Source organism: Ambystoma mexicanum, chromosome 6p, assembly GCF_040938575.1.
Source record: "Ambystoma mexicanum isolate Mex_15411 chromosome 6p, UKY_AmexF1_1, whole genome shotgun sequence".
Taxonomy (NCBI): Eukaryota; Metazoa; Chordata; class Amphibia; order Caudata; family Ambystomatidae; genus Ambystoma; species Ambystoma mexicanum.
In genome coordinates this window covers 547,001,650-547,023,884 of record NC_090935.1, presented here as the reverse complement: position 1 = coordinate 547,023,884, position 22,235 = coordinate 547,001,650, and the positions used below count along the sequence as shown (strand labels likewise).

The 22,235-nt window shown below is 45.2% G+C and overlaps 1 protein-coding gene across 1 annotated transcript in view; it reads left to right on the top strand.

Annotated features, from left to right (window-relative positions):
- The window catches only part of ADAMTS6 (ADAM metallopeptidase with thrombospondin type 1 motif 6), a 2,426,739-nt gene that overhangs the window by 991,682 nt on the left and 1,412,822 nt on the right, over positions 1–22,235 (top strand). Inside the window, exon 9 of the mRNA XM_069627350.1 lies at positions 1,914–2,019. Coding sequence (XP_069483451.1) covers positions 1,914–2,019 — 106 coding nt within the window. The remainder of the gene's footprint in view (positions 1–1,913; positions 2,020–22,235) is intronic.

Below are 22,235 nucleotides of genomic sequence, written 5' to 3'. Positions count from 1 at the left end.
AGCGGTCTGCAAAATTGCAGCTGTGAAAAAGTGACCCTGTCCCCCACTCATTTTCTCTCACTTGAAAATGATTGTCATCAGACCTAACTGTAACCAAGGGTCTGCCCATCCCTGTCAACGCTTTATTTATGTCTGTAACAGTCGTTTGTAACTCCCTGTCCTCAGAACTAACTGTAACCAGTGGTCTTATTATCTGTTGTCAACGCTTTTTTAATGCCTGTAACACTCAGGGTTTGGTGCTCGATGCAAATAATAAACAAATGCAAATACAAAGGTGTCTTTCCCAGCCCTATAATTATCTCTGCCGCAGATCTCACCTCCCCTTCAAACTACACCAATTGCAACACCACTGGTGTTTGTGTCGCAGCGTCATTACACCACCCCCCCCCATCGCCTCATTAATAATCCGGTATATTAGAAGGCTGAATATTTCTTCGGGTAGGACATCTATATGCCCCCCACTTAGAAACCATTTGACATCTCTTCGAATTGAGGAGACATTGGGTTTTCACATGGAAACCATCCTCACCTCTAAATACGCATGGAATCAATACAAGTCCACCATGGGATTTTATATGAAACAGAGCTGCTGCATTCAGCCGATCCAAGATTGCGTGAGCCATGTTTTTGTGTCATGGCAACGCTATGTCTATTTATATTTCCTGTCACCAACCGCTAATGGTAGCAAGTGGCACACCAGATACCTATGTCATGGAATCAGAGAAGTGGCAGACTGTATCTCTCTTTGCAGTTGGCTGCCATAGTGCTGAGTATCTGATGGGCCTGAGCAAAAGTGTGGTACTGAGAAAAGCCAAAGATGATACAGTCGATGGGCAAATCCCTACAACATCTTTCAAACAACAAACACCCTCTTTATTGGACGAAAGGTAAACAACATGGCTTCAGGACCAGATAGCTCACCATTTTTAGTACCCGGCGAGAGTCAAGCAGAATGCAACAAGCATTCTGATTGGCTCTCACCGGGTCCTTACCCGGCCGAGAATCCTTCAATTCTCAGCAGGGATTCCAACCGCCTTGTCCTCAGCGGAGGGCGTGGCAGCCCCTCAGCCAATGAGGAGGCTGGAAGCGGGGCCATCCCCGCTCCGAGCCTCCCCACGGCTGAGAGGCTGCCTTCGCCCCCGCCGGGGACACGGGTAAACTTTTTTTTTTCCATCCCTCCCTCCCTCCCTCCTCCCTGACGATGGCAGGCTCCAGCAGTGTGGAGACTCGGAGCGGTGCCATCCCCGCTCCGCGCCGCCATCCCCGCTCCGCGCCGCCATACGGCTGAAGGCTTCCATCATCCCCCGCCGGGGACGCAGGTACGTATATATTTTTTTTCGTTCCCGCCCTCCCAACCCCACTTACCTTCTGCTTCTTTTTTTTCGGGAGCGGATGCGGTGGGAACACTACACTGTTTTACTCCTAGGACTGCATACATTAGGCCTGGAAAGAGGTTGTTTACTTGTGTTTCTGGCCCATCAGAGCTTACTATTATATATATATATATAGAGAGAGAGAGAGAGAGAGAGGGAGAGAGAGAGAGAGAGAGAGAGAGAGAGAGAGATTGTTTGAATCTGCTTTCTCCAGCCCCAAGAATCAAAGTCAAAGCAAAGCAGCAATCCTTTCTTGAATTCCCGATCTTGGCTGAAGTTACTTACTAGGTGTTCCCAAACTCCCAAAAATAAAATGTAAACATCTAGCCCCAAGTCTAGACATTTTCCAGCACTGAGTGCACTTCAAAAATATGAATGTCTGGTTGGCAAGTTGAAATTCCCCATGGTTAGCTTGCAAATGACTCGAACGTTAACCTTTTGCCTACTGCTCCTTCTGTGTTTAGAGGTTATTGAAGGAATCGGGGCTTTTAAGCAAGTAGCACCTTGGCCTGACCCTTGTGTCTCCTTCTGTCCCTCTAGGCTTGGCCTCGGTGGCTGGCATGTGTGAGCCCGAGCGCAGCTGCAGCATCAACGAAGACATCGGCCTAGGCTCGGCCTTCACCATTGCGCACGAGATCGGGCACAAGTGAGTGAGCTGCCAAAACTGCCTTCCAGGAAGAACGCCACGGCTTTGTGTGTGCAGGGAGGGCTTTACTTGGGAGTGTAGCTTTCCAAAGGATGGCGAAACAGCTGCAGGCAAGTGCTACATTCATGGGGACGACTGCTTGATCCATTGGATTGCTGGGGAGCCATCACACTATCGAATCAAGAGCAGCTCATAACCACCAATTTTGGGCTGTGACTGGGCAAGTCAGCATTCCGATACTGTCCCTATACTGCTTAGTCGGTGATGCCTATTTCATTCCACCTTACTTCCACTAGGGAAATCAATTCCCTCTGGCACCCTTTCACTCACTTCACAACCACAGCCACCACGATACCATGGCAAACACTGATCACGTTGTTGCATGCTCTTAGTGATTCTTCAAAGGCACACGGATGAAACACGCTCATGTCTCCATATAGCCCACTTTGTCTCCTGATGAGGCTACCCTTCCAACTTTGCACAGGTAACACCCGAGTGACCAGGCCATTGTAATGATGGATGCTACAAAAGCCAAGGAAGGGGGCAATAACAGGTGTTGAAGGCCCTTTTCCTTTGTAATGCACATTCAGCTTCACTTCACTTCTGTTCCAAAATTCGGATGGCAAGCCTTAGGGACCCATCACCACCTTCTTCCTTGACCTGGAATTCAATTCCATATTACTTCCTCTCACGTGAAATTATGTAGTCACATGCATCTGTGATTTATGTTACGTCTTTTATGCCACACCAACCACCACAATAGCGCTCTCACGGCACTGAGACATTAGAGCCCATCGGGGATAAACCCCAAACCGTAGTCTACAAAAAGCAAGAGTAGAAAGATTCACAGAACAATAGAGTCAGCAAGAATGAGGTAATGAGATACCTTGAGAATCAAGTTGTTCAGAGTGATTGGGGAGGTGGAAGTGGTGGTGTAATGTGTGTGTGTGTGTGTGTGTGTGAGAGAGAGACGTAGAGGAAGATTTTCAGCAACTTCAAAGATAAGCGTTTGAGAAAATTAGTGAAGCATGGGTGCGCGATGGACCCAAGATGTGCCTGGGTGCTCCCTATTAATGTGTTGGACAAAGTTTGTCGAACTGTGTGGAAAGACAGAGGAAAAAAGGCTGAGTACCAAAAGCCAGAATTCGTTTTTTTTTTCATTTTTCCCATTTGTTCGCATATATATATGTAGGGGGAGACCCCCACAACTGCCTGCCTATACATTTTCTATTAACTTCAACCCCCCGCAATATACATATGCGAAAAAATGGGGTTGGACTTTTGGGCCTCAAACTTTTTGACCTCAGTCTTTTTGGGTGTTTCCAAGTTTGTCAGGTAACTTAGATAGGCGTCACTTTCTGTCCCAGATATGTACACTGAGGTCTGCCTGGCCATTTGTTATTGGTAACAGAAACCAAGAGTTGGTTGTGATAAAGGTGACTGCAGGGCACAACGAAGACAAGCTCGGGGAGGGAAAAGATGTGAGCAGTCACCTCTGAGGGTAAGATCGTTGTGGTGGAAGTAAAATGGTGATAATTATGTGTCAAGTGAGAGTACTGTTAGTAAGAACAGGCGTGAGGTACCTGGTTTAGTTCCCATTGCTAGTCAAGAAGTTTTATACCAATCCAGACTTAAAGCAACGTTATTATCCCTGAAGCTTCCCGTTCCTGATAGGAGTGCTACTGCAAACCTATACCTATCCTATGTGTGCACACATGATAATCCACACTTAGGTGTCCTTCGATTATTCGTTTTCTGAAAATGACACGCGCGTTACAGCAGGGGAAATAGTGAGTAGGCAATGTTGTGCAGCTCGCATGTGACTGTATTCACTTGACTCCAAACAAACACAAGTCAGAGAGACACCACACCTGGGCATGTAATGTCCACACTCTAAGGCTCATTAGTCCGTTCACTCCCACATGCCTTGCATAGTCCAGCAAGCAGTACCTACATAAAGTTATGGGTTTGTAGAATGACCAGTGGCAAATACATTTTTAACATGGCTTGTCACAATTGTGCTTTTCCCTGTGTGTTTTTATGTCCACAAAACAGTGTTGTGTAATTGTATTTATAGAGCTCTCTATGTCAGCCCTCTAAATGACATCTTAGGCGATGTCAGTCATGAATTCCAAAGTTGCTCCTGTCTCTCTTGTGAAGTGAGATTTTCGGAGTAAAAAGTAGGGGCATGTGAGCTAGTTTGTAAAATTTCTGAATAGAACGCCTACATTAGAACAAAGCAGCAATGCCACTAACTAGCGCTAAATAATTTAAATAATTATTTTTTTATTGCTACTGGTCATTGATAGGGCACAATGTCTTCTGTCAGAGGATATGCCAGAGTGACTCTTGCAGGAATACATACGAAGTTTTTGTGAAAAAAAACACATAGATGCTGTTAGTTGGAATGCTTTATAGATAGGTTGTCAAGAGAGAAAAAAAAAATACCAGTGTTGCCACTGTGAGGATACACCTGTGATGGCAGTGATCCTGTAAGAACATACCTGTGATGGCTTTTCACCAACAGGCTAGCATTTCCCCATCACTGGTGTTACTCTTGGCATCGTGATATTTGTATTTCCCCCAGTCCTCTTTTAAATGTGTAAATACAAATCAAACAATTCATTGCACGTGTGCATAGAGGTAAGCAGGAAAAATGGAAGCTCCACCTCATTCTCCACACAAACAAGGTAATGAATGATCTGCGTGGTGACACTACCAAGGACGGTGGTGGGGGAAGGTGATAGGGTTCCAGCAGTAAACATGGACGCAATAAAATATTTAGTGCTCCTACGTTTAATGTATACCAAAGAAGCTACCTGAAAGTAATGTACACGACGCTGACGGTGCTGCTTTTAGTATAGCAAGGTGATTGTGAGTTTAATTCCAGGTACGGGCATTAATTACGCCTTGTGATCTTGGGCAACCTATATTGGCTCTTGTATTTAAGTTACTTTTCTGTAAATATTGACAGCTGGGAATGCCATGAAATGAACGTATTAGTTTAGTTACATTGTTTACAAATACATTCTCTCTTCTAGATAGAGAACATGTGTTTAACCCATTTCAAGTGTGTGGAAGTTACCAGTGGGAGGGCTTTTTTGCTCGCTCGTAAGATGTGACTTCTAGAATTTCCAGTTGTATTGCGTGATCTACTGGCACAGTTGCATTACATGATTTACTGACACATTTCCACTGTGTGATCACCTGTTACAGTTGTAGTAACAATGCCTGGTCTTTCCCCTCGCACTAACATTTGTTTGGAAATTGTCCCTTGAGGTGGAGAGTTTTTTTCCAATTTAGATGTCCGCTCCAATCTTTTGGTGCTCTGAAGAGTACATGTAGAGTGCTACAAAAACACCATATAAATGAAATGCATTCCTGTATAATGTTACCAACCACATATTATAGATTACTTCTTGCTATTATCTTTAATGCAAAGCGTAAAATAATAACAATTAACCTTTTTATGAGGTGCTCTGTTTCTGTGTCATGTCGTAGCTGCTGACACCAACCTTTTATTCCTCATGCACATAATGTGTGTACCTGCATGCAGGGCACTTTGAAGGAGCAGGCTGCTATGGACTGCAAGTCAAAATTGAAATAGAGATTTGTTGAGAAGGAAGTGTGAGGAATTCGACGATCCACATGGTGGGCGGGCACTTGCCTGGACTTTTTAACATTTTAATTAAATGATATGATGGTTCACCATCCTCAGGAAAATGTGTGGGGCTAATCCACACACATTTTCCTATGCTCACACCATGACAAAGCCTAGACCTGTGTACTCTGTGCTGGACAACGCCGACAGGCACTGTCTGCCCCTGTCATATTTAGTTAGAATGTGACAGCCGAGGAGTGCACAATTACATCTCCAGGAAGGGTGAGGACCAACCTTTCCCCTGCCATGGTCAACCTGATTAACTGACACAGTCTCCATGGATCTGGCCAACTCTTTTGTTAGGTCCTGCAGCTGGTGGCGGAAATAAACATACCAACAGAGGCTACTTCAAACAAAGCCCCAGGGGGCCTGGCTGCAACGGATTAGCAAGGAGGCAAGAAACCCAACAACCTTTCATATGCAACTGTGTCAACCTGAAGCCAGCTCCTGCCTCTCAGTATCAACAGCAGTGAACTTTTCTGTCTGGGCCTGTTGTTTACAATAGGCCATCCCACAAGAGGGGCCCCATTCATAAGGTACGAGAATGTGGTTTGCATGAGCCAGAGAGTCTAGTCTCGCTGTAGCTTCAAGGGAAACCTGCCGCTTTAACCAGGACCACACAGGGCGGGCCATTAACCAGAGAGACTCTTTGAACCCAACAGACAGGAAAATTGGTGGGACTTATTAGCACCAGGGTGTGAGCCCAGAGCTATTTCTGTTGAAAGAAGGGTTCAGCCATTTTAGTTCTGGGACACACCTTGTTCCTAGTTTCACACCTTTACTTTTCCTGTTGCAAAGCACTCTGGTTATGACCCCACGTATACAGGAGATTGTTGGTAGGGGCCCCAGGATTGGTTCATTAAGCTAGGCTTAGCCTACACGAATCACTGTGGCCCACTTGGCTTTAAAAGAAAGAGGGCAGAGCCCCTCTTTTTGGCAGATCATCTGACGACTTCACTAGAAGTAGCTAAGAAAAACTCAGCCTTGGACCCTGGCTGAAGGTACAGTCTGGGCGAGTTGGTCACCCCTTGCACCCCAATAACCACTACGGCCATCATTCTGAGTGCCCCTGCAGTGCCAGTCTGCCTTCCACCTTCCAGCTTCCTTAGTGCATCTTCCAACTCCTTCTGTGGTTCTGTATCTGTTGCTTCTGGTGCGTTGCCCCTCACACAGCAGATGCTGTGGGGTTAGGGAGATTGTGGTATTGGGCCGGAGTGGCTAGCGGGGGATCTGTGGTAGGTAAAGGGACATACATGCTGTCCGTATAGACTGACGCTGTACGCGTATGGTAAAATCCTAACATGGGACACTGAACTGCCTTGGTGGGAGCAGCTATGTTCAGAATTTGTAGTTTCCAGGCCTACTTCCCATTTATCAGTCAATTTAAGTGTGGGAATGGTCTGATCTTTTGGGAGTTTCCTAAATAATGCTTCACTGATGAAGCTTCTTGTGTTATTCAGGCATACTCTGGTTGAGAACAGGTTCCTCCCCGTCATTTATCTGAATGGAGAACACCAGCTATTCTCCCTTTATCTGGATGTCAGTCAGGCTTTGTACCGGTTTTTCATCATCGTTTGTCATGGGATTCGGGTTTTCTTCTGATTTTGGATTGGTATAAAATTTCGGAGTATTTCTCTCCAGTGTGGAATGCCACTTAAAACTAGGAGGGAGGTTGATTTCCAAGAATGGAGAAGGGTTCCCATCACCAGTTTGTTGTCGTACAGAGATGATGGTGATGTCTGGGACTTCATTGTTCCTGAAATGGAATTCTATTTTGTCGGACCGTTGTTCAATCACATGGCAGTTGCCATTCAAACTCACATATTTTGTGCTTTGTTTTAGTTTGATCGGCCAGTTAGTCTGGATCCAGAGGCCCTTGTTCACACAGTGAATCAGGGGTGATATCCTCCGAAGGTTGTCATTCCCCAATAAACAAGGTGTGCCCTCTGGAGTCACGAGTATCACCAGGTGTTTCACCCTATGTTGCCCAATTTTTATTTCCAGATCGGGAGTCCCTTTGACAGAAATATCATTCCCATCGAAGTTTTGGAGTTGTCCAGGAAGAGGTGCGAGAGGAATTTGGTGACTCTCCCCCTTCCTGAATTTAGTGCTTCAGAACCACCGATCAGCACTGAGACAACATTTCCTGACCCTGACTGCTATGTAGGTCAGCCTGCAGTTGTCTGTCCTGCTTCGCTTGCCGAAATCTCTTACCGCCTGATACCCACAGCTAACTCCCATCTCAAATTCTGTCACAGAAGCCTGAAAAGCAAACTGAAGCCAACTCAACCCTGTCAAGCAACAAAAACACCTATAGCACAATGTACATTGTGGTTCTATCCTCTTGGTCCATCCCAGAAGGCCCCTAAAGGCATCTTAAGACCTATTGTTCCCTTTGTGCTGAAGCGAAAAAACCTTAAACTGTTATGGTTATCAACCATACCGACTACCCTCCTGTCAGTATCCAGAGTGCATCCCTTTCTCTTCTTTGAAATTGTCTTTGAAAGTAGATATTTTTAATATAACCTTGACTGGACACTCCTTTTATCATTGGGTAATATTGTATTTTCGCTGTGTTGCAACTAACCAACGATCCACAACCTTTCAGAGATAGGCCTGCCGTTCCGTCCACATTACAAAAATTGGTAATTTTGCTTGTTATTCTAATCTGTTCAGATCCCTTCTCATATATTAGAGGTGATTGGCTGATTGTTGGTTTAGAAACCAATATTCATCCCTAGACCACTGGTACCCCAAAAGTTGATTTGTTACAAAGGGTGTAGAGCTCCAGATGTTTACCACCCATAGTCACATCTGGGCATGGTCAACCAAGCAGGTATGATGAATATTCCACACAGGCATGGTTCACGTGAATGGCTTGATGAATATCTTACCCGGATCGTAAACCCCGGCACGGTTTGATGAATATTACACATGGACATGGTTCACTAGTAAGTAAAAAAACAAAAAAAAAAGTTCTTTATTGCTTTCATATAGCAGTTAATAATAACAACACACCCAGTGGAACAAAAACGCCCCTACCCTCCACCGGCTTTACAATTGAATACAGTGAAATACGGTTGACAATTCTAAATACAACCATTAGGCATAATGGTATGTGACACGGTTCTCTCCTATACAGTATGGATCTTAACTGCAATAATTCTGTCTCCCCCATATTCTTATAACAGTTTGGCATACCACTCGTATACCCTTAGCGCGCCAGGTCCTAACTGTTGTCCATGATAAGCTTTCCACTACACATAGTTCTGTCAATTTTTATGGGAAGGGGGCCCCCCGGTACTGGGGCTCCCTCCTGTAGTGGGGGAGTTCTGCATGTTCTCGGCCATGTCGTTTTTAAAGGATTGGTCTGCTGCCACTTGGTAGCTGTGCTGCATATTGTGGTTCTCTTTTCTCACACATATTCATGGTGCTCTGCGCTTCCCCCAAGTCCTAGCAATTAGGGATCTAGCAGTCACTGATGCCATCCCCAGCAGTTTCCTTTCCGCTGGAGAGCCGTCCTCAGTCATTGCCAGCAACCACAACTCAGGGGAGTAGTGCCTTTGCGTCATTAGATTTGAATCATGGCATCCTCCACCCTTTTCCAAAACGGTCTAATATGTGGGCAGGTCCATGGCACATGATAGATATCAGCCTGGTCTGAACCACATCTTTTACAGATCGGGGATCTGTTGGGAAAGAACAGGCACAAACGGGCGGGTGAGTAATACACCTGGTATAAAATTAATCGAAACCGAATGTTCAGGGACAGGTTGTGGGTCTGCATGCATATGACCTTCCATATTCTTCAGCTACCAACTTCCTCAGCGCCAGCTTCCACTTAACCCTGTAGTTCCTTCCCTAATTACTTTCTGTGCTCTGACCATCTTGTAGATAGAGGAAACCAGTTTCCTGGTGGACGTCGGAACGATTACATATTGAAGTATTGGGGCGGCCAAAGGGGCTCGCAAGAAATCTGCCCATTTGGATTTGAGTACCTCCCTTAAGCGGAAATAAAGCAATATATTCACCCCCGTCCTCTCCCCCTTAGCTTTTAAGGCATCCCATGTGATGAACTCCCCATCCTGTACAAGATCCCCCAGGGTTAGGACTCCCAATCTGTCACAATTAGTCTGGAACATTTTTTCATAGGTGAGTGGGACACCACAGACTCTAATTATGTGGTGATCTGGGGAATAACAAGCTCCCTCCCACACCATGCAGCACACCTGATTCCAGGCTTTACAAGTGATTTCCACTGGTTGGATATCCGACTGCCCAACCTTCTCCGGGTTTCCCCACAGCAATCCCCTCAAATCGTTTGGGTAGGTAATCACTTTTGATCGGTGCGTATGGGGGAGTTCCACCGCTGGGGACCACCACCAAACAGAGTACTGTATCTGTGCAGCCAGGAAATAAATATACAAATCTGGATATTCCAGCCCATCATCTTCATTGGAAAGAGCTAGGGTGTTGTACGACACCCTGGCCTGTTTACCCGCCCAGGCAAGTCGAACCATCAGACTCTTAAAACAGGACCAGAAACTCGCTGGGGGCCAGTTGGGTACATTGTTGAATATGTATAACAATTTCAGTAGGATCACCATTTTGGCCAAGCATGTCTGAGAGTACTGAGCGATAGGTAAGGGAATCCACAACCCTACTTTGTGCTCCAATGTCTCGAGCGTCTTTGCATAATTTTCCCTGTATAAGTCTCTCACAGATGGGTCGCCAGGATACCCATATATCGAATACCCTGTGGACACCATCTGAAGGCCTCCCCTACATCAGACTGCTGCACCCCTGGAGTCAGAGGGAGCACCTCCGATTTGGACCAGTTTATTCACAACCCTGAAAGGTCCTCAAAATTACATATTTCCTGCACCAGCGGTCGTAAATTCTGCCTGGGATATTTCACATACAACAGTATATCGTCCACATATAGGGAGATTATGGAGGGATGTGAATCACTCTTAACACCCTGGTGGGTGTGATACTCCTGCATGCAGCAGGCAAGTGGTTCGACAGCAAGGGCGAATAGGATTGGCGACAGGGTGCAACCATGTCTTGTCCCCCGCATGAATATATTCAGAGGTCATTCCGTTAGTGTACACCTCCGCTCTAGGTGTCATGTACAATAAACGGACCCATTGTAGATAGGTTAGCCCAACTCCCGACCGGCAGAGGACCTCGAAGAGAAATGGCCACTTCACACAGTCGAAGGCCTTCTCTGCATCCAGACAGGCCATCGAGATCTCAGGATTTACGTTATGCATAAGCGTGAAAAATCGCCTCAGGTTGTTCTGTCTGGACCTCCCCGGGATGAAGCTTGCTTGGTCTAGAAGGACCAATGCCTGCATATACGGTAGAAGTCAGTCAGCAAGTATTTTGGCTAGGAATTTATTGTCCGTATTGATTAGGGTAATGGTCTATACGAGGTGCATTTTAGAGGGTCTTGTTCCGATTTAAGCAACACCGTCGCAAGGGCAGTTCTAGTTGATTCAGGGAGAACACCCGAGGATCTAGCAGCCTCGTACATTTCCCGCAGGTGTGGCAGCAGGAGATCCACATATGCCTTATAAAGCTTGGCAGTTATCCCATATAAGCCAGGGAGGACCACGCTGTGGAGCTCCTCATCCATGGGAGGAGGATTCAGACTCTCCCCCTGAGTCGGATCTAACCAACCTAAAGGTATTATATCTAGGTATTGTGCTATGGTGTCGTGCCCGGTGTCCTTTTGGGATGTATACAGGCATTCATAGAAATCGCAGAAGATACCATTGATCCTCTCAAGATCTCTACTAGGAGTCCCTCCCCGCCCCCCAAGCCCTCAATTTCTATGATAGTGTCTAGTTGCCACTCACATTTAATGGCCCAGGAAAGTATCTTGCTGGGGCGGTCACCTTCGCCATATGCTACTGCTGCTATGGGGTCTCTAATAAACCTCTGGCTGCCAATTGGCTCATCTCCTCCCTCTTTACCCTCAATTTAGTACATGCAACTGGAGTATCACAAGATCCCTGTTGTGTCTCCAAGTCCAATTGCAGTCTCTAGTGCAGACATGGACCTATGTAAAGCCTTCAGGACTCCTCCCTCTTTGGAAATACAGCATCCCCTTATATATACTTAGCCCACGTTAGCCGGGTCATTCAGCATGCTAGACCTAAAGCGCCAGCGCAGTTGTTTCGGAGATCTAATCGGCCCTGTGATATTAATTAACCAAAAAAAAAGATATGGATTAACACTGGGAAATGGCCTGAAAGGGTCCGGGGGAGTATACTAGCCCTAATTGTATTCCTAGTCAGGTCAGCTGTTGTCATGACATAGGGCCTCATTACAAGTTTGGCGGTAGCCTTGCCGGTAAAACCGGCAGGCTGCCGCCAAACTTGCAATTTTTTCCGGCGCCTGCTAATGGCCAATTACTGGGTCCTTACAGCCCTGCCGGACCCGGTAATTGCCCATTCGCGGGCACCCTGTGGGGCTCAATGGGAATGGGAAGGTCAGAGGCACCGGCACCATTCAGAATGGTGCCAGTGCATCCGACATGCTGTGCTCGCGGGTGCCACTCTGCCCGCTAGGTCCAACATGGTGGGCAGAAAGGCGCCCGCGAGCACAACTCGTAGTTTGCCGGTCTGGGAACTATGGTACCGGCAAGCTTACCGGTACTGTAGTTCCCGGGCAGGCAAACTTGTAATGAGGCCCATAGTCTATTCTAGAGGAGCTACCGTGTACACTAGAATAAAAGGAGTAGTCCCTTTCAGTGGGGTGTGCCATGCACCACGCATCATATAGTCCATGGTACTCTGCTATGGCAGTCCATTTCTGGGTCACACTGTGGTTGATCTATCCAGACCTAGGGTAATTGCCATGTTAAAATCGCATGCCCACACAACCTCGCAGGCAGGGAGTCTGTGGAGGTGGTTAGCACAGTGTTGAAACAATTCTGGACAGTCAATATTCAGGGCATATATGTTCACCAAGAGAACCCTGAGACCCGACATCTCACCTACCAGCAGGATACAGCGACCTTCCTCATCCCCTATTTGCTTGTGGAGCTTAAATTTAGTGACCAGTGAATATACATAGCCACCCACCGTGAGTGTGAAGTATAGGAGGAGCAGTATCTATGTATGCCCCATCCCACGATGTTAGGAAGGGCCCCATCCTGTGTCAAGTGTGTTTCCTGCAAACATAGAATATTTACACCATGGTTGTTGACATAGTTCATAATTAGGCAGACTTTTTTCCAATTGGTGAACACACATATATTCCACATCATTACTGGAATCACATTGTCTGACCCATCCCCCGATTTAGGTGTCCCATGATGGGAATGATTGTAGAAGTCTCTCAAACACCTTTGAGCTGCAACTGGTACCCTTAATATCCAGCTAGGGAAGTAGATTGATGTCATGTGACACTATGGTCAACATTGCCCTCTTGCGCTCCACTCATCCTATTTACAAACACAACTCCATTTCAACTTTTAACACCAAATTCTACTGGTTGCCACCCCTCCCCCCCACGCCAGAAACATCAACCTACCGGAACCCAAGTCCCCTCCACCGCCCTAACATGCCCCATCAATGAACACCAAACAATATCTGCAGTGGCTGCGGAAAATGGGGTGCTGTCGGCCCCTAGATTTGCTTCTTGCGACAGAAGGCATTACCCGCCATATTTGCCTCATTATCAGTTCCACCTGAGATCCACCACAAGGATAAAAGCGCAGTGATAATAAAATCCATCAAGGTGGAGCAATAGGACCAGCTGGGTGAACACCAAGGTGTTCCATCAGGGCCAGGATCAGAAGTGAAAAAGATCGCTTTACCACCATGCACCACCCTAAGCTTGGCCGGGTATAACATTGAATAGCGCACTTCCTTCCTCTGTAGGATATTTTTAACAGTTTGAATGGTCTTTCTTGGGTCTTGCACTTGCGGGCTAAAGTCTGGGAAGAGGCGGATAATCACAGCCCCACCGTAGTTCTTTCTTCTCTCTGGCGGCTTAAAGTAGGATGTCTCTGTAGTTAAATATTCTGGAGATAATGGGCCGCTCTGGTGCCCCAGGAGGAGGTCTGGTTGCTAGGGACCTGTGTGCCTATTCCGCCATATACATACTCGTGACCGGGTGGCTCTCCGGCACCTCTATGAGCAATTTTTCCACAAATGTTTCCGTATTGTCCACGGGTGTGGACTCGGGCATCCCCAAGATGCAAATATTATTCTGCCTGAATCTGCCAGTGAGGTCCTCCTTTTTTACTGCCACCTTCTTGACTGTTTGTTGGAGTGCTGCAACCTCTCGCTGCAGGACAGCCACTTTATCCTCACCATCTCTGATCCGTTATTACGCCTCGGTCATACGGCCACAGAGTTTGTCAATTTGGATAGCCGAGAAGTTGACCTTACAGGTTAGGGCATCAATTTTGGCACCAAGGTTGTCGGTGCTGCTTTTCAGGGCCAGCAGTGTTTGGTTCAGGGCCGATACGCCCAGTTCGGTAGGGCCCTGGCTCACCTCAGGAGTGGTCTGCGCCTGATCAGGTCGATCAAACTGGTATGTTTTAGCCTGCTTTTTTGTGTGCCCATTTCACAAGATCTGGTGTGGCAGTGCCCAAACCACACCACCAGCTTTCTGCTGTTCTGCACACCGTTATGTGGTGTATGAACCCAGTGCGCTCCGCATGCGGAACAGGCCCCCCGGACCCAGGCCATGCAGTTGCTCAATATTTCCCGCAAAATTCAGGCAGTTCAGCTTCCCAGGAAGAGGCACCAACAGGCAGCAGTCTATAAGGTAAAGTGCGAGGGATCAGTTCATAGCAGCCCCCAAGCGGTGGCCTGCACCAGGCAGATTCAAGTATAGTCCAGCCCCAAGGAGTGTCAGGCCCGGGATCATCCCAGAAGGCTTAGCTCACACTGTCTACCCTGGCCTCTGGGTCAAAGAGTTTAGCATGCCGGGCCCAAGGGACACAAGGTGGAGCAAGACCGCACCCGCTACGTTGCTGTACCGAAAGGAAAGCCCGGGGGCACGATCAGTAATGTGGTGCGGAGAACACTGTTCCCATCCGATCTGCTCCAGTGCCGTAGGCCGAACCTCACTGCCGACCCAGCACAGAGCCCCACACCCACAGCCCGCCAGCCCAGCAAGTTCACCCAACCAGCCTCGGACCAGAACAGGCTGCCACACCAGAGCGGCACCCACAAGGCCAGGCCTCAACAGCCAGACAGCAGGGGGGGTCTCTGCTCTGCCCCCCCCAGCAAGGCAGACAATATACTGCAACTCCAGGTCTGCCGGAGCCGCGATCCTGTGGCCCAATTCCGTGACCGCTCCATCCGGCATGTGTCCTTCACCTGTTATGCTCAGACCGCAGGCAGGCCCTGCAGCAGTCTGGATTCTTGTCTCCACCTCAGCATACAGACCAGGCCCTCAGTATGCCCAGCGGCATCCCCCTCTCAAGTGCTGAAGGCATAATCTCCTCAACTGTGGGTGAGTTTCGTGGGGTTGCCACAGGAAACTGCTCCCTTCGGGTACACTGTCTAGCCACGCGAGGAGTGGGTTATATGGTCCAAGACCTCAGCGTTCCACTGCATCGACTCTCAGATGGATGTACATCGATTTTCAGGACAGGTTAGGTCCTCTGAAGGCAGGATTTAGAGCCTTGACTGAGCTGTCTCAGGCAACCCTTTTCTAGCCATGCAACAGTGCCCCCCCAATTCATGAGTAAGGTTTGATGAATATCGCTCACAGTCATGTTTCGCTGGTAAGGTTTTATGAGTGTTATAGTCAGATGGGGTATTATTAGCCCTCTCAATGTCCCCAGAGGTAACAAAAGTCAATAATCAGATTACCTCTAGGTAAAAATGGTGGAATTCTCTTTTTTGTACACAGGTCACTTGCTGTTTTCTGTTTAGTGGAAGTGCATCTGTGAACACACCAAAAAGTGATGTTTGAGAACTCTTAAATGTTTCCAGGTCATGATACAACAGACGCTGACTCAGAAATGGAATGTGAGGGCTATTAATCTCACATGGTAATCATTACCTAGGACTGGGATATCTTCTGTGTAAATCCACAAAACGCTTTTGGATTCCCCCCTCTTGTTAGGTTTCACAGAAAAGGCGGTGGAAAACATTTCTGCTACAGAAAAGGGAGTTGAAATAGTGTTTTGTAAATACTGAAGTATGTGGGACTCACAAGGCTCAGTCTAGTAGTTACATCAAGACTGACCTAGATAAATTGGTGTATTGCCATGCTATACAGTGGTGCGGGTCTGGAGGAACTCGTTTTGTACACATATGGCACTTATGAGGTCACAAAAAAAATGTTTTCCGCTCCACTAAAATGTAAATTCAAAGGAAGAAGAAGAAGATGAACTCTTAATTCTTTAAATAATGCAAACTCACGAATATGTTAAATGTAACGTCTGCAGGTTTACCATGTGACACAGGGATTCAATGGAGCCATCTATGAGTGTAGGGCTGGCTGGCGAGCCCATTGCTAGGTGACAGAAACACCAAAGATTATCTGCATCCAGATCAAAAAATGGAAGCTTGTGTTTGTAATGAAAAAGGTACTTGCTTGATATTCAGTGTCACCATAATCCAAGGGTAGCGGTTTGTGGTAGAAAACATACTATTCTCGTGCAATTACTCGCACCGTCTGTGTGAGTCACATCCTAGTAAGTAGTCCGGCAGTCAGGGAGAAGCTGGCATTGCTAGGCAACCCAACTTTATAGACTAGCGTAGCTGCCTGTTTATGCGGCGGACATCTTTAAATGGTGAAAAGGTGATCACGCCAGGTCAATTTAATTGTTAATATTGTAGAAGCTTTGCCACTCAATTGGAAATCACAAGAGTTGGTGTTTGCCAAAGGTGCCAGCATGATACTCCTCAATTAAAGTATGTGGTCATGGTGCCAGTCTCTAATCGAGTGTCGTGGACAAATTAAAACTTATCAGGGTTCACAATTATTCTAACATGTCAAAAAGGGGGGATTGGCCAGTAGAAGAGTTGTCTGGGCATAGGTTACTGAATGCTGAGTAAGCAAAACCTCAGGATCGTCTTGCAATTTAGCCACTTAACTCTGCAACTCATGTCTTATATCGGGTGTCCAGGGTAACAAAATGGTGGACTATGTGCTATTCAGTAATGCAAACCGTCCACTCTGCCTTGATAGCTTGTGTCCTGAGTAATAGTTACTATGTAATTATTGCTTGGAAGTGTGCTAATAGGGGGCACATTTAGTCCTCTCCTGATATAATTCTTCAAGCCATCAAGAAGGATGGCAAAGTGGAAGCCTGAGGGATTTCCTGGTGATGGAGATCATAAAAATAATAATTCAATGGGGGGGTGAGCTCATACGTAAAGGAGTGTGAGCCCAAAATTGGATTGGTTCTAGAGGCCAGAAGTGAATAAAATACCAGGTCTATAATTCAGAAGACCTAGTGCTAAATAGCCAATCCTCGATTCCAAGTTGTGAACAATGCTCCCCATATTAGTTGCTGGGTATACCATTATTTGATTTTGTGCCATTCAATGGCCTCATTCAGGCCTATGCAGTCGCTTTTAGTAAGGAAGATACGTTTCTGTTCACGTTTAAACAGTTTTTTCATTAGCTTTGAGAATGGGGCCTTTTACTTGTTTGTATGACCGTCCATTGAACATTTTCACAGACATGGTTTAGGACCATAAAATGCTTGACCATGGGGGCCTGTTCAGTTTTATTTTTGAGGCAGCTCCTGTGCTCAAAAACGCTTGTCTTGATTTTCCAGTTCGTCTTCCCTATATATTTCAAACCACAGGGACTGTGTTACAGTTAGAGAAAGTATTTTCTGTCCAGGGCCTTGCTAGGGTGAAATCTGCTGTCACTGTTTCAGTTGTTAGCTTGCAGGCCCCACGTTGACTAAAGGAATGATGTCCTACAATGGGATCCAATCCCCAAGTAGAAAGAATAGTGGGTGCTTTTGGATGAGCAATATGCAATTTGCTTTTGCTCACGCAGTTGCCTATTAAAATACTTTTTTTGTATGTAAACAAGGGATGCTCAGAAATATAACTACTGTGCTCAAACACTTTCCAGTGACTTTAATGATATTTAGAATTTTTAAACTCTGATTTGAAAAAGTTGAGACACACACTAACTGGTACTTGAGTGTCTTCTTTGGTTTGGTCTCCAGTAAGGCATCTCAGTGATTGTTTTATGCCCTTTTGGCAGATTTTTTCACACATTTTTTTGGATAGACCCGCTCTTGAAGTTTAGATGATAAAACCCCAGCTTCCGTTTCAAAGATGTCTTTCTCACTACTATTCCGTTTTAGTCCTAGAAATTTGCCATAGGTTATATTGTCCCTCAAATGCTTGATATGATGTCTATTATAATCAAGCAAAGAGTTTTTCTCCATGGGTTTCTGGAATGGTTTCACTAGTCTATTGTTTTGATAAACAGTGATAACCACAAAATGTGAGTATTGATTACTTCCAGTTATAGTGAACTTTAGGTATTGGCCCTGGGCATTAAGCCATTCAAAGAAAAAAATGTGCTTACTCTTGGGAACCTTCCCACACCATTGGAATGTCATCAATGTACAAAGTCCATTGTGTTATTTGTGCTTTAAAAGGGCTCATGTTAGAATAAATGTTGTGCGTCTCAAAACTCTCAACTTGTAGGTTTGCCAAGCTTGGTGCAATAGTGGCCCCCATTGCTGTCCCTTCAATCTGTTCATAAAAGGTCCCCATGAATTCAAAATAGTTGTGTGTTAAAGCAATTTCAACACACCACATTATGAAAGAATTCGGAACGGGGTCAGTGTCTGGTCTATGCCATAGAACCTCTTCTATGACCTCTAGGCACACTTGTTAGGGGATTACTGGTATAGAGTGATAGTATATCCAGCCCTATGAGAAGATTAGTCTCAGGGTTAAAATCCAGATTTTCTAATTGTGAGAGGGCTTCTAAGACCGAATTTATGCTTGACACTATGGGACATCCAGGTGGGTTCTGTAAAGTTTTATGAATTTTGGGTAGACAGTAGAAGATTAGGATGGTAGATTTATTGTGGAAATCAGCTTCCTGTTTACTAAGCCATCCATGCTCTGCTGCCTTTCTTACTTTCACCTCTATGGTGGTAAGACGCATTTTTTCAACATTTTATAACAGTCTGTATTGTTTAGTTGTCATAGGCATTAATTCATATAGTCTTGTTTGATAAGCACCACAATCTCCCTGCCTTTGTCAGCTTTTTTAATGGCAATATTGCCATTCGTCGTAAGTGATTTAATGGTCGCCTTCTCTGTTTTGGTCAAATTCTGAAAAACCTGAGTTTGTGTGGATTCAAGACATTCTACTTCTGCCAGAACCTTTCTTTCAAAAACTAATGATTGTGGAGAATGCATTGTGGAGGGAGGGTAGAACGTGGACTTTTGTCTAAGACCGCTACAATTAGAGTAGGGATTTTCCTTGCAGTTTTCAAAAAATTATTTTAGATGGATTTTCCTCATAAACGTATGGCTTCACCTCTACATTCAAATGGGTCATGCTCTTTAGTAAGAACAAACCCAAGTCCCTTGTTAAGAACCTGTTCTTCAGTATTAGATATTGTGTAGTTAGCAAGGTTAACTAAGAGCGAGTCCTGCTTCTTGTTTGCCTCCGGTCATCCCCCGACTCTCTTCGGGCTGGACCTCTGCATAAAAAAGACCTATCAGACCTATTTTTATTTCATCAGAACTGTCGTCTGTTAGCTTGTCCTCATCCTCTGGTCGGCGGCCTGTTCGTGGAGAAACCTTCGTTGTTATCATCTATTTCGCTACTTTGATTGCTTCTGCTATATGAAGTGTTCCTAAAACGTACACAACAGTTTTTGTTGTTCGGACCAGCAGCTTGGAATAGTGAAACATTGTAATATGCATCTTTTATATATGGAAAAACTTCCTCATGGTAGAAGGTATTAAGATCATTTGTAATCTTTTGATTCTTTCAAAGGTATAACTTTGTTTAAACTCTTTCATCTCTTTCTCAGTTTCATCAATTAATTTTGTATCAGTCTCCATGGATCCTAGTTTCTTAATTCTTTCTTCCAGATTTTTAGATCAATTTCTATTGTCTGTGCTGTTTCTTTAGCTGTGTTGATAATCAATATCAGCCAATCTCGCCCACGCGGTTGGCTATTTAGCTCCACTGTATCTTAAGAGCCTTGGCTCATTTCTAACAACCAACCCGTGTGTGAGAGATTTGTTCTTCAGATATTCGAGCATGATTGCTCCGTGTAATTCTGTACGAATTAATCTTTTCTGTAATTGAATAACTTCATCCCAATCATTTGGGGTTTGGCTATTTCCTCTGATCTCTCTTTCTGTGAGAATCGAAGCAGCTGCCATAAGGGCTGCTGCATAATCATCACTGAATGATAGAAGTCTCTCCTGTCCGATATTAATTTCCAAAGTCTGTGTGTATATTGCAGGATGAGTCTGAAAACACTGTATTAACACCACTGATAATTTCCTGTGACCAACTGCCCAATATAACAAGTCTTAAGAGAAAGGGAATACCGGGTTGCACTTGTATAGTTATACGTGCAGTCCTAACCTCTCCCTGAATTCAATAATCGCCATAAGACATATATGAGATCAGGAATTTGTAGGACTCCACAAAGCTAAAAAAACAAAGATGAGAAATAGTGTATGTCTCCAGTATCAAGGGAGAGCAAATAGTAAACAATGCAAATCTGATGTATGAATAAAGCACAGTTTAATCAATAAATATAAAATAAATCAATTAGTGGTTATCATAATTAACACACACGCGCACATATATATATATATATATATATATATATATATATATATATATATACTCACAATCACAAAAACAATCTAAATTCAACAATCATAACTGAAAGTAAAAGATAGACAAAAAATGTAAGTAAGGTGCTTTAGTGACTCTTTGCTATCAAAATGTAGACTAACTAGTGAGGTAGATAGGGTCTGTAAACAAATTTCTGATCACATGAAGAGATTTCTCAATTGTAATGCCCAAAAGTATATACATATGCCATTGTGCTTATACAGTGGCTAGTGCTCGACATGTTTCAGTTCAGAATACTGAATACTATTAATCGGTGAACCTTCTTCAGGAGCTGATGAATTGGGTCACATTTTGTCAGAGGATATCACAAATGACAACCACCCCTCTATATTTTTAAACTCGAAGCTGGTGTCTTTCAAACCTCAGATTTTCGCGCTGTGGGGTACCAACACAAAAGACAAAAATTGGCCATTAGTGCTACTAGTCTCATAGCTAGAGGGGGTATTATTAGCCCTCTCAATGCACCCAGAGGTGACAAAAGTCAATAATCAAATTACCTCTAGATAGAAATGGTGGAATCCAGAAATAAATAGTTTCTGTCTGAAGTCACTCTGCCTTCATAATGAAATTATTTCTGTTACGCTATAACAGAAATATTTTCTTTATATAGGCAGAGTGACTTAAAAAAAAACTATTTCTTTTTTTTCTTTTAAAAAAATATCTTTTTTTCCCAAGGGAGCCCCCTCCCAGGAATGTACTGGCGCAGCCCCCCACATTGCATGTGCCACCACTATGCTAGTGGGCATGATTGGAACTCCAGATCTTGTGCTATTATTTTGTCTGAACCGAGCAGGCCTAGCCCAATACACGCTCATGCTAAGTCGAATAAGAGAAAGGTGATGCTCGTCCTGCTGGAAGGGAAAACCGCCTAGTTTTATATAGCACTACAAACCCACAGGTATTTGAGCGCTGAAATAACAGTTGATATTATTATCCCACTCCATGCTACTCAATTTATTGACCTCGGAAGGATGAAAGGCTGAGTTGGCACAGATGTCAAAACGAGCGCTCAGCTCGCTGCGCTATCTGAACGGCTAAAAGTGACACATGGGGGCTCAAATGGCAATGGGGATGTACCGGGTTTGGGTTCCAGGAAAGGGAATTACCAGGCCCTCTAAGGTCGGAAAGGCCCGGTAAATTCCTCATTCCTGGAACCCAGACCCGGTACCCGGTATGGGGGTAGCCATACCGCTAAAAGTGGCACGGCTACATCCATACTCGTAATGAGGCCCAGTGTCTTTAAAAATGGCAAAATATTCGATGTTAGGATGGTTCTGAAAATAAAAGAAAGGTCTGTTGGTGCACAGAAATCTTTCTTTCATTTTGTCTGCCTGGAGGAAGTGGTGCGCAGACCTTTACTGGGCCCAACTCTAGGTCCCCTACCAGAGGTGTTGCTAGGGAGTGGCTGGGGTGGCTATAGTTCCAGGTCTTTTGGTTGTCTGCCGGATAGAAGCTCAGGGATTACAGCCAAAATGCTAGCTAGCCCCGAGTCCCGACAGCCTACACTAGCAAAGTCCCGGATCTTTCCAAGACCTAGCAACACCCCTGTCCCCTTCTACAGGAAAAGACTGAAGCCGACCCAGACTTGACAAAAAGAGTGGGCGATAGCAGTAAACAGGATCAGCTACTACCACTCTTGTAGTTCAGCAGCAGCTTGAGAATTGTAACTTTTCTTCCTGTGACATTGGTAATAATTCTT